Source organism: Hesperophylax consimilis, chromosome 3 (genome assembly GCF_061612785.1).
Source record: "Hesperophylax consimilis isolate HC1 chromosome 3, BYU_Hcon_1.0, whole genome shotgun sequence".
NCBI lineage: Eukaryota > Metazoa > Arthropoda > Insecta > Trichoptera > Limnephilidae > Hesperophylax > Hesperophylax consimilis.
The window spans coordinates 12532601-12545419 of NC_142838.1; the positions used below are offsets into that span (position 1 = coordinate 12532601).

General features: G+C 32.8%; 1 protein-coding gene across 1 annotated transcript; it reads left to right on the plus strand.

The window, feature by feature from the left end:
* Positions 1 to 2254: 2254 nt before the first annotated feature.
* Positions 2255 to 12778, plus strand: LOC149424972 (uncharacterized). The gene is made up of 9 exons (XM_089650889.1): positions 2255 to 2598; positions 2686 to 2971; positions 4422 to 4611; positions 5925 to 6101; positions 8009 to 8209; positions 8513 to 8683; positions 8818 to 9007; positions 9936 to 10086; positions 10695 to 12778. Exons 1-9 carry the CDS (start codon positions 2479 to 2481, stop codon positions 10865 to 10867), a joined length of 1659 nt encoding a protein of 552 aa, XP_089507015.1. The 5' UTR covers positions 2255 to 2478; the 3' UTR covers positions 10868 to 12778.
* Positions 12779 to 12819: the final 41 nt, after the last annotated feature.

Genomic DNA, 12819 nt, shown 5'->3' on the forward strand with positions numbered 1-12819 from the left:
GTATGTATGTATAAAAACCACAAATTTATATCACCCATAACTATGGCACGAGAGCAAAAACACAAGGGAGACTTTTGGTACCGAAATATAGGATAACCATTTTTTAAAGACACCACATGTATACAGCGCCTCATGCATATAACAAACTGCCACTACAGACCATAGTAATAACTAATATGTATTCCTTCAAAAACATAACTGAATGGCTAATGAGAAAAGATCACAAGGAAATTGAACTTGTTGTTCTTATAGCTTTTTCCACAGATTTATATAATATATTTTTTCTCTGTAGCATTTTCACTTTCTATTTTTTATTTCTTTTATATTTCCTAATCATTGTCTTTGTAACAATATGACCAAAAATGTACTGTTGTTTTTCTTCTTTTACAGACTACATACTTAATTATCCTTATTAATTTTACTCCATCAATATTTTAGCAAAATTAAATTAAATAAATATGTCAATAACGTGGCAATAAAATATTTTTATTGTACATTCCAGATGTCCCACCTACCTCAGAACAGGTTACATTTAGTGAGGTAGGTTAAATTATATAGAAAATTAATTATGGTAACTGTAACGTTTTCTATTACACGTAAATAAACTGTAAATCAAATCCACAATAAAAATACGACAATGTAAAGCTCATTCAATAGGTTTTGAAAAATCACTTGCACTGTTCACGGGGTGAAATTTCCTTCGAAACGAGATAATCTTTAATATGATTTTGATATTTGCAAACCGAGCACAAAGCATGTGAATAATACGGCGAGGACACTACAATTGCACCTTCTTGCTACACAACACGAATTCGAATGCTGTTGAATGTTGTACTTGCGACAATTTACAATGCAACAAATCATCTTCTTCTTTTCAAGTGTGGGTAAGGCTGTTTTTAAGGAAGGAAATGGATAGTATATGATGGGAAAAATGGTAGGTATTATCCAAAGCTGTTTCAATACTAAACAGTAACTAAACTACTAATATTACTGTTTTATTTTTTTGTACAAAATGTTAAATTTATATTTCAATAAACGTCGATTTATCGGCACTGAACTAAAAAAAAATCCATATATATAAATAGTCATAGTAATAGTAGTAGTAATAGAAATAAGAGGAGGCCTAAGAGTCATCCCTGAGGAACACCAATTTAGAGGAACGAGTAATATGAAAAAGCCAATAAAACAATAATGTGACATACACTAATAAGCAGAAGGCCAGATCCTACTACACAGTCCTTTTGTCACAGCTCCGGCTTCAGAGGGAGAATCCTTCACATCTCTGTCGCTGACCACACTTTGGCCATTGCCATGGCCATAGCCCTTACTCTCTGCTGGTAATCTGGAACACAATACACATTACGGTTATTTAAAATAGTCATTAATTATCAACACTTTATTCTACTGTATCGTTTGCAAGTTGCCTAAGATCGCCCACTTTAATTTCCTTGTTGAACAATGCTTTTCCACTTCTTGTGGTCTTGTGTTGCATGGAAACCCAAGGACAGTGATGTTCTGTAACATTTGATATTAATCCACACTTCCAAACGTACAGTAGAGTAGTTAACTAGTCCATACACTAGACATAAAATGTAAAATTTTATAGCTAAATAAAATATGCTTTGAAAAAGTCCATTTCTAATTTTTTCTTTGTAAATCAACATCAAAATTCCCCGTGAAATCATTGAATATTTTTAAGTAGGTACATACCTACTTATTTATAAACCCTATATTTTATGTAACATTTTCATATTTAAAAAACTGAACAACAACCAGAAATGCCAGTCTACCGAGATTTCGGCAAAAATATACCGATAATCGTAGAAAATCTTTCGAATTCAGTGATTATGAATTATGGGTAATTTTTCTCAAAAATCACAATGTGGGGAATTAGTCCTTTTCGAAATTCTCTAGCCAACCCCCATATTATTTATGTAATTAGAAAAAATGTGGGGAAAATATTGTGTGGAATCATATCTCTCCCCGAAGTTGCCTAGCTATCCCCCACCGAAAGATTTAAAAAATGGGGGGAATTATTCCCGTTTGAAATTAGCAAACCACACCCCCCCATGGTTGTAAAATCTTGTGGGGAATTATTCGTCCCTCCTGAATTCTCGTGGATTCGAAAAATTTCGGGAATTCATCGCTGATTTAGTACTTATAAATATTTTGACGATCTACCGATTTTTGCCTCAAATCTGCCGATTTTTTCACCCAAATCTACAGATTTTCATTTTCGCGGTATGGCATCACTGATTAAAATGCCAAACGTCATCTGTCAGTGAGAAACAAATAATATTTTATTGTTAATTTATTATTGCAGTCACTATTGTTGTATACAAATGTTTATTTTGATTTTATTATGACACGATGGGAATAATATTAGTTTATTATTTCACAAGTTGTACCGCTTACCCTAGCTTACGCTAGCAAAGTGAAAGCTTTGTTTGCCTATGGTAGGATTTGTGGGGCTGTAAGATGGTAGATTTAACACAATATTGCCGCCTTTGCGCGGAAATCTCCGATTTAAAAATGCATTCAATCCGGGATGACAATTCGAAATTGTGGAATTCGATTAATACATATTTATCAATAAAGGTGGGTTATATTTAACTTCGCATTCAGTCCTCTCAGTGTGCACAAATATTGACATTTTAGTGACACTTATTCATTATTTTTCTCCAGATAAATGCCGAGGACTCTTTGCCATTAAGTGTGTGCGAACAATGCAAATTCACTGTGGAAGCTTTTCAGCAATTTGCATTCAAATGTTTCGCTGCCCAATTAGCGTTACAATCTCTGCTGGAGCAAAAAGATATAAAGTTCGATGAGTCCGACATTGATGACCCTATGATTGATGACCTTTTGATTGCAAACGCCACGTCTGACTACGATGCAGACACGCTGGATGGTGTTAAGCGTGAAGTGGTTACAGAGAGTGATGCTTCCGATGAACATCCTCTGGCAAGAAGTAAGTTTATTTAACCAATCAGCACTTTGGATTACTGACCGTTGTATTTCTTAGAGACGCTGTCAGATGGTTTAAAATCCAAATAAATGGAATATTTATTTTTTTACATTAGCTTCACACAGGAGGCCCTGAGGAAAAATATCCCTCAGGGTCTGTCATCTTTAGGGATGCTGTGCGGTGGGTCTTTTTAGGAAAAGCAAGGAGAGAAAGAGGTACGAGAGGTGGGTAGGAACCTGGGCTCAATGTTTCCAGGAGTGACGGGTGACGGGTGTATGAATCCATTCCTCCCACGGCGGTGAAAGGCGATGGGTTGGGGAGGTCAAAAGGTCTCCAACCAGTCTCTCCCGATCTGACCTGCCACACGGTAGGCCGGTAAGTCCAGGCCGGTAGTCAAGACCTAGACAAACCTCACCCCGTGAACCCGGCCACCCCCTCTGAATCACTAAACGTAGCGAACCACTTGGGGTGAACCACGGCAGGGGTGTTGGTTATCCAATAAATGGTTCCAGGGGCGGCGGTACCCATACCCGCCTCCAAAAGGTGATGCAATACAAATACCCTTTCAAATTTTATTATTACAGAAAATTTTAAAATCTTAAATCAAAAATAATTTTTTTAAATATTTATGTTGTGGGATCAGTAGGATTTATAGGCCCTGTTAGAAGTTCTACCGAGCCGAACCCTCTGGTATGAAAATATCTGGAGTCCGTGAATTTTTTTTCCCATTTTATCTCTGGTGAGTTGACGTGTTGTTGTTCTTGTATTGTTTTGTATTTATTTTACTTATATAATGCACTTGCATAGTGTTGATTGACTAGATGATCATTTGTGGAAAAGTGAGTGGAAGGGTTTAGTTTTTCCTATGGGGAAGATTTAACCCGGACAACAAAATCGGAAGCATAAAAAAATTACATATAATGTTTGATGCAAACATAAAAAGTCTTACAAATGGCTCACCTTAAGTATTTTCGTACATCAACTTAAAATATATGATCTGCTGATTTTCTCCAAATACACGATAATATTATTAAAAAAGTACAGAATTGTTTACAGTAATTTATAAAGTTAGAAATAGTTCACACATACTAAGAACCTAATAACCTATTTTGTGCATGTAAATAGTTGTTTTTTGTAATAATTAAGTTGAAATGAAGTACAATTTTCACAATATGTGCCTTAAAGTGCAGCGGTTAGGTAAATATTTACTGAAAGTTATAAAGGTCCATTAAAAAGAATAAGTAAAAATTAGAAACGAACAAATTATTCGTCGAAATATATTATTTCAGTAGATTTTTCGCATCGCAACACTAGTTTTTTGATCGAGAATTTGGATCGATTCAATTAAATATTGTGCTTTTTGATCTCTGATATCACAATTTTTTTTTCATCTCCTGAGTGAAAAACGAGGCCAGCTTCAAGAATTTTTATTGAATTTTATTTATAATTTCAGCTGTTATAAAACTGAAAAAATATGGCATAGTAAAAAAGGAGAAGGATCCTGACTTTGAGCCGATCTCTAAACAAAAAAAAAACAAAAGTTTGGAAACCGACCTTAAACAAAAGAAAATGAAGAAAACTAAAGTGACTCGAAAATATGAATATAAAACAAGAAGGGGACTAACTGACTACACATACTTCAAGTAAGATTAAAGTTGGCACTCATTTTTATTATCAATTTTGTAAATTATCAAAAAAAAATGACTATATTTATATTTTTTTTATTTTTGGAATAATTTAATGAATGAAACCTTAAATTGTTATATTTTAACAATTGAAAACAATATTAAGGACTCAAACGAAAAATGTGAAACAAAAAAAGATTAAGTCTCAGCTAAGAATTGAACCCACGACCTCTTCCTTGCCGGGAAAGTGCTCTAATGCTAATTTGACCATACCAACTTGTGTCATTTTTAACTGTTACATACATAGACATATGAATATTAGTAGACCTGCCCTAAGTGATTAAAAGCGTATTATCCCCACTCCCCATACCGGTTCCATTGGAGCCGGCTGTGCTCGCGTATGGCCTCAAGTAAAATTTGAAAACGTGACGTCATCATTCTTGTGCGAACTATGGTCGAGGCATCATCGGTTCATTTTACGAAATAACACGGCAAAATGTTGACTTGTACTATGAAAACTTGTAAAAATAGATGTGAAAAAGAGAATAAACCCAATTGTCGTATTACCTCCCATATATAAGCATTATTTTACTTTATTTTAAGCATATTCACATCGTATAATATAGATCAGTTTTAGAAACATATACTATCACATCGAGAAATGTCTGGACGCGAAACACAAAGCTGGTTGGTTGCTGGGAAGTAAATTATGAACATTTATAAAAGTGTCTTAACTAAATACTTAAGCGAAATATTCGACTCTGAAAAAAGAACCGAATTTTTTTGCCGAATTTGGACTTCGCAAATTTGTTCATAACGTGGCGACTAATTTGCGCTCCCATGTAAAAATGTCTATTCATTCAAAAGCAGGTTTTACTTTTAAGAAGTAAATGGTGATATTATAATGCGAGATGCCTATTTACTGTCAGATTGATTTATTGACGAATCACAGTCAGCCTTACTCCCTTCGTTCTTCAACAGTTGATTTTACCCCTCGCCATTATCTTCTCGTCTATCAATTCCTATGTCTGTGGTTACATACTTCGACTGAGAGCTACCAACATTATCTTAATTTTCATAATGCATATATTTATTAACCTTCTATTTTTTTTGTATGATTTCAAGATTCTACCCGAACTAAATGCAATCTAGAAAGAGTCTTTGATAAATACATCCATTTTTATTTTAGTGTGCGACATCTATTGACTTTTCTACAAATCTAGTATGAATATTTTTATTTTTCGAACAATTAAATGAATAAAACCTCAACTTCTAAGATTTACCTTATATTTATAAAAAAATATTATTTATTTTATATCAATTTGTTGAAGGTATAAATGTCACCTGTGTCCTAAAGAGTTTCGGCGTTTGAACCATTTGGAAAGTCACACAAAGGGCGACCACTTAGCCAGCTTGAAGATCTTGTGCACCTGCGGAGAGTACCTGACCAGTAGAACTAATGTCATCCGCCATATACGAAATCACACCTCTCCGGAATCTGATAACAGGTCTGCATTGCCAACTTACTTTCTCACAAAAATTCTTTATACCTGTACATCGCTCAACAAATCGCCTCATACACCCACCATATTTTTTATTTATCATTTAAAATACTTGTCTTGTTCTGAAACCTTGAAATTTTTATTACAATAACATAAAAATATGAGCTACAAACCCAACCCTTGTTAAAATCATGGTCTTAATTTGTGATACATTAAAATTAAATAAATAAAACTGAAGCCAGAGAATATATGCGGTCTATTTCAATGAAATGATTACCCTGATCCGAGTCAAAGAGCACCTGAGACATCTAAATAATAATGGCTTCTGCCATTTTGAATGCCAACCATCTCATTGAAAATGACCATATAATAAAAACACAGGGGTGAAGTTACTTCATAAAAACGGAATAGAGATCAGACTGGATAACTTTGAGGCACTAGAGTTAAAGAAAGTTAAAAACATTAATAGCAAAGTCATCAACAATCAAATCAACCTAAATAAAAGCGCAGTACTTAGGTTGTTCCTTACTGACAAAGAGCACTCTCTTCCCAACCCCCTACCTACTACTATCTCCCCCACTGGAGCTCAGCCATATATTTTGCAACCCCACTTGAAAGCTTAATATATTGATAACACATGTTACTTCTAGATTTTAGATTTTATTACAGTACATATTATTATACTGCCCTCAAGAAGTTAGGTTGTAGCGAAACCCGGTCGGCATTAAGTATGACAAAATGAAATTGGTGGGTTTTATTTTAAATTATAATGTCACATCACAAATTATCTGCTTCAAATGAACAAAAAATATGTTGTGTTGGTTTGTTCCATATCCGGATGTTGAACAAAACAATACTAATAATTTGCCAAAAAAATGGCATTCTCTGTTTTCTTTCGTATTGGTTTGTTCCACAACCTTTTTAACCAATGACATCGAGTCAGTCGCCTGAAACATTGTGGACAAAGAACAAAGCAATAGTTCTTGTCACAAAAAAAAATAGTGTCAGTTTGTTCTATGTCCATAATTTGTTCTACATCTAAAAAAATGGAAAATAGTGTGGCATTTTGTGGATAACACAAAATAATGTAATAGAATCTAAACAATGTACAAACTACAAGATATATTAATGAAAATAATGATATCCCAATAGAATATATCTTGTACATACCAGTACTTTCAACACATTTGTTTAGTTTGCAATGTTTTCTGTGTATTTCAAATTCGCTATGTACATCCTATTTATTAATTTTTTAGAAACTTGATAAAAATTATCTTTCCGGTGTACACATTTAAAAAGTACATTACTATTTCAAAATAATTTTTTTTTTACTAAACATGAAACATGTTGTCAAAAACGCTAACCACATGTTTACGTAATTTTCTAATCCAATTGTAGAAAAATTGAGAGAACTCGATATTTAGAAAACAGATTCGTTTTGTTTGGGGAATTTGTAAGAAAACTATAACTTCACTTTTATCTAATTCATATAATAAAAAAATATTTTAAAAGTTAAACTGATTGTTACGATAGCGCCGCGAAATATGAATTATTTATTCATTTTGGCTACTTTTAGGATTTTATTAATAGCATCTTTTATAAATATTTGAGGCAAACTGGAAAGAATTATTATGTCAAAAAATTACATATTTCCGCGTGATAGAAAAAAAGATAAAAATATTTTTATTAAATGTGGACGGCCGGTTATATATGACTGTAAAACGCTGGAGGGTTTAACCAAAAGCAATCGCATAAGTAAATATGTCAACATGTAATGCTCGTTTCCTGCAACTTGTTTAAATGGTCTAAAGAACAAACCAATATTCTGATGGCGATATGCATGCCTTTATTTTGTTTTGTATTTCGTACAGACGATTAAATATATTTAATATTGTTATGGTTGTTTCTTCAAGGTGTGTTTCTTGCGATATTCTGTTCCCGACATTGAGAGCATTCAAGACGCACCAGAGATCCCTTCATCCTACTAGCACAATGTATAAGTGCGACCAATGTCCTAAGGAATTTAAAAGACTTTGCCATCTCGATAAACACAAAGTATCACATCTTCCTTATGAAATAAGAGCAATACACAAATGTGAATTGTGTGATACCAAGTAAGTATAATATTGAGGGGAATTACTACACCTAGGTAACTATAAATTCAGCTTTTTGAGTTGGACACAAAACCCATACAACAACACATATTATGACGTCTTTGTGGCATACACGGGCGAGGAAATAGGTTTTGTGTGTAACTCGAAAAACCTGATTTCAAATTTACCTAATTATAGTAATTACCCCGTGACATAGTGAAATATTGTAACATGGTATATGTATCTATAAAAATAAATATTATGTTGCAATTCATAATTTACCTGGTCTAATTAGCGAGAGTAGTAAATAGATTTATTTTTCAGATTTGTGAATAAGAGTCAACTTAAATCTCACGATGATGTTGTGCACAAGAAAATAGTGTCATATGTGTGTCACATCTGCGGACGTACATTTCAAACGGCGTCCAGTCTTTCCTACCACAAATCTACTCACACCGACGAAAGGGATTACGCCTGCACCAAATGCCCAAAAAAGTTTGTATATTAAATATTTTCATGACAATATGGTGTACTTATTTCTGCATGTTCTGTATTCTGTCTTGGAATACATTTATTTTATGTTATGGTCATTATAACATATAAAATGATTGGCACGTTTTTGTTTTCAGATTTAAAACTAAATACCGTTTGAAAGTGCACAACGACTGCCACAGCGGTACCTCTTACAAGTGTCCGCAGTGTCCATCTCTCTTGAATTCCAAAGCCACCCTCCGCTGTCACATGAAGGTCCATGAAGATATCTTCAGATACAAATGTGGTTTTTGCCAAAAAGTCTACAAAAGGAAAAAGGCTTTAACTGTTAGTTTCCATATTTTTTTTTTTTATGTTATAAATTGACCATCTATTTTTAACATTTCTTTTTTTATATTTAACGACCACCCGTCAGTCTGTAGAGCCAGTGGGTCTATGTGTGCTGTTATGTATGTTTGTATTTATGAATATGTTTTTTTAATCTTTTTATTATTCTTCATTAAAAAATGCCAAAGCAGTTTGTCAGCAAGTCTATTTAACAATATTTATTATAGCACATTAGAGAAAATAGAAATAGAAGTGACTACAATCAAAGGTTTAGAATGCAAAGATAGACAGATAGATAATAACACAGGCAACATACTCACAGACATACACACACACACAATGGCACACAACATATACAAACACACTTATAGGCATATTTATACCTATTCATGCATTAAACCTCTGGAAAACTGGATCAGAAAATTCTCAGATACCCTTGAACACTGGCCAAAAATTCCAGCTAGGGCGAAATTTCAATGTCGCCAGTGCACAATCGGTTTATTGGCGGGGAAAAAAATTCTTGTCACTGGTGCATGATCGGTGTTCCAGAGGTTAAATTGGCCACCTCTTTTAAATGTTGTTTAACCCACTGGTGTATTTCACAATTAAATCATTTAAAATCATATTTAGTATACTTGCGGCACGTTCCAGAGTGGAAGATATTCAGTATCGGCCTGGTGTAAGACCACCATTGAGAATTGAAATGTTCCTTAAAATAGCATTGCCCACGTTTGGTGACCAGATGTGAATAGCCAGGTATTTCCTCACTTTCCTCTTACACATCTCCTTCCTTCTCTACTACCTTCAGCCTCACAACATACCCCGATTGAGGATGCCATAGTCTCACTGGCTTCAGATGGTTGGGAGCAGCTGCGACTCTTGTGCTGTTTCATTTAAAAGAAAATAAAGTGTATATTTTTAATTTCAGTGCCACATGCACAGGCATACGGGAAACAGACCCTATGTCTGCCTCTGGTGTCCAAAAACCTTTGTGGATAATTCTAACCTGCGAGACCACAAACTGAGAATGCACAAAAAGGAATTAAAGGAATATGAAGAAACCCACGGCCCTCCTAAAGGTAAACGTATTATACACGATGTACATTATTCATTGTTCTGGAGTTAATTGAAACTTAATTTAACTTTGCCTAGTCATCATAACAAACTGAAATTCTCAGTCCTCTGGCATATTCTGTCAGAAGGTCAGAAGATTTTCATTTTGTAATAAAATCCAAATCAATGGACTATTTGTGGACATATCCGAAAACTAAATAATGTTTTTGAAAGGTGATGAAATAAGCTTTCAAATTTAATTAAACAAATATTTTTTAAATATTAAAATATTGAATGCAAACATCAAAATATGGCTTGCCTTACGTTTTTTGTAACTAAATGTCTGTAAATGTATGTCATCTCAATTTTTTGTGGTAACACATTTTTTTCGGTACCATTGGTTTCATAAAGGTGCAAACTTTAATATGTATTTCTGTGGCTAACCTAGATTTGAATATTAAGCGTGGTGTTTTCTCTTTCTAACACTGTTTAGATCATATTTCCCATCATGACAGTAAGGGAGACAACAATTTCTAAGACACCATATGAGTTATTCCCAAAAAAGAATAAATGAACCCAAATTTCAAGATATTTTTTTACTCTGTAAGATAATAACTATGATCTTATATTTCAGGTGCTGTTCGTAAGCTGGAAAATATAAGTGATGTACCGACAGAAACCACAGTTATTAAACTGGTACCAAAAAGACTACCTCCAAGTATGGTTGTCCTTCCCAAGCAGTTGGATATTGAACCACTTCCAATGGAATTCTTTCCAGATTTTAATACTAATTTTAACCAACCATAGTTAAAAATGACTTAATCAATACAATTATTAATAATGTGCTTAAAAATAATTAAAACAAATCTAATTATAAAGAGATAGTTAAATTTATTGATAGATGTGTCGTAGTTGTAAATATATAATAAGACAACGGTATTACCCATTGTTTTATTGTTTTTGGGTGTTGTTTTTTAGAACTCCATAAAAACTCTGTTTATTGAGTTTTATTTTGTGTAATAATTTTATTATTGTATTGCGCTATTATATCACTTGGTTTTCATTGCACTTTCTAGGCATTGTAACTTTCATATGTGTCATTGATATTATTTCATATCAGAATTGTATAAAATAGTCCCAGAGAGAAGTTGTTCTTGACATTATCGTTCTGGTATCTTCTGTCTTTTTAAATTTCAGCTTTGTTTTAGGTAATAAATGAATGCAAATCTTGTTAGCGAAATTTGACCTGCTTCCCGGCATCCGGTTGAGCTGAAACTCGAGAGATATACTTGTTGATGACAATGAATTCCTTTTGGTGGCCATCATGTACACTCGATCGGATGACATTTCAGCAGTTAATATACAAAATAAATGTCAGTCCTACCCGATCGGCATTTGGCGAGGTGGTAGAGTTGTGATCTCCTGTCCTTGAGGAGGACGGTTCAATCCTCAGTAAAACAATTTTTTTAAAGTTTTGAAATATATTAAAATAGATATATCATAAGTAAAGTTTGTTTTTTACGGGTTAACTTTTAGTTTTCATACAAGACGTGTGAGAAGGAAGAAGTCGATGACGTACATACAAACCCTCTCTGGGACTACTATACTCTACAGGGTTCCACGATAACTCAACACAGTGACAATTCAACACACCTTTAAAAAGTAATATAAAGTCATTAGAAACGATGAAAAAAAAATTAAACCTAACCTAATCTAACCTAACCTACTTAACCCAGTTAATAAAGTTTTTGTTTCATCACTTTCCATGGCTTTATATAACTTTTTAAATGTGTTCTGAATTATCATTGTGATAATTTATCCGGTCACCACTGTACAGGTCCTGTACATCATAATAATAATATTTTTATGATTTGTATAGTGCCGTTTTTGTGCAAAATCACATCAAGGGCGCTGTACAAATATATAAAACATTTCTACAAATGTACAATTTTATTCATATTTATTTAAATTTTGTACAGGCAGATAATATACAGTACCATACTTACCTGGTAGGTTACTTGAGATTAATACTGTTTATTTACACCGATTTAAATTATCATACGCAATAAAATTAATTAAATAAAATTTAAATTATCATACGTTTTGCTGTTTGTACTATTTTTGGTGGAAAGATTTATTGAAAATTTGGTGAAAGAAAATATACATAAAATTTATTTGTTTTCATTTATTTACATACAAAATTTTTTTTTGTATAAAACTAGAGGTCTATTATAAAATTATATAAAATTTTATATTGTTATTATACAATTCAATAAATTAATAATCTTCTTAGAAATAAAAATATATAATTGTATTTCCTAAAACAATTCATATTTGTACATACACTTATTTATGACGTAATTATTATTGAACTTAATGATTGTACAATGTTTTCGGATAATCTTTTTACTATTTAATGTAGACTATTGCAAATTTCAAATGAGGTAGAGGCAAATTAATGATGAGTGACTGGTTATTAAAATGAATAATTATTTAGGTTGTTAATAAAAATGAGTATGTTTCTTGCGATACTCTCGTTTTATTTCTTATTCCTTTCGATAAATTAATGATTGATTTTGGAATTACAAAGTTAGGAGAGTTGATATGTTATCACTTAATGCAAATTAATATATTTTCAATGCAATATCACAAACACAACTAAGAGATTTACATAGTTATTATATTTTGTTAAGGGGGTATTCCACCATCCTCTTGATAGCTTATCCGCAGGATAATGTATATTTTCGATTAACAATTTA

What these genes read in the sequence shown, in the direction of transcription:
- LOC149424972 (XM_089650889.1), top strand. Translation starts at nt 2,479, where the DNA reads ATGGTAGATTTAACACAATATTGCCGCCTTTGCGCGGAAATCTCCGAT. An exon ending in ACTGACTACACATACTTCAA is followed by an intron (nt 4,612 to 5,924) that starts GTAAGATTAAAG and finishes AATTTGTTGAAG; the next exon opens with GTATAAATGTCACCTGTGTC. An exon ending in TGCACCAAATGCCCAAAAAA is followed by an intron (nt 8,684 to 8,817) that starts GTTTGTATATTA and finishes TTTTGTTTTCAG; the next exon opens with ATTTAAAACTAAATACCGTT.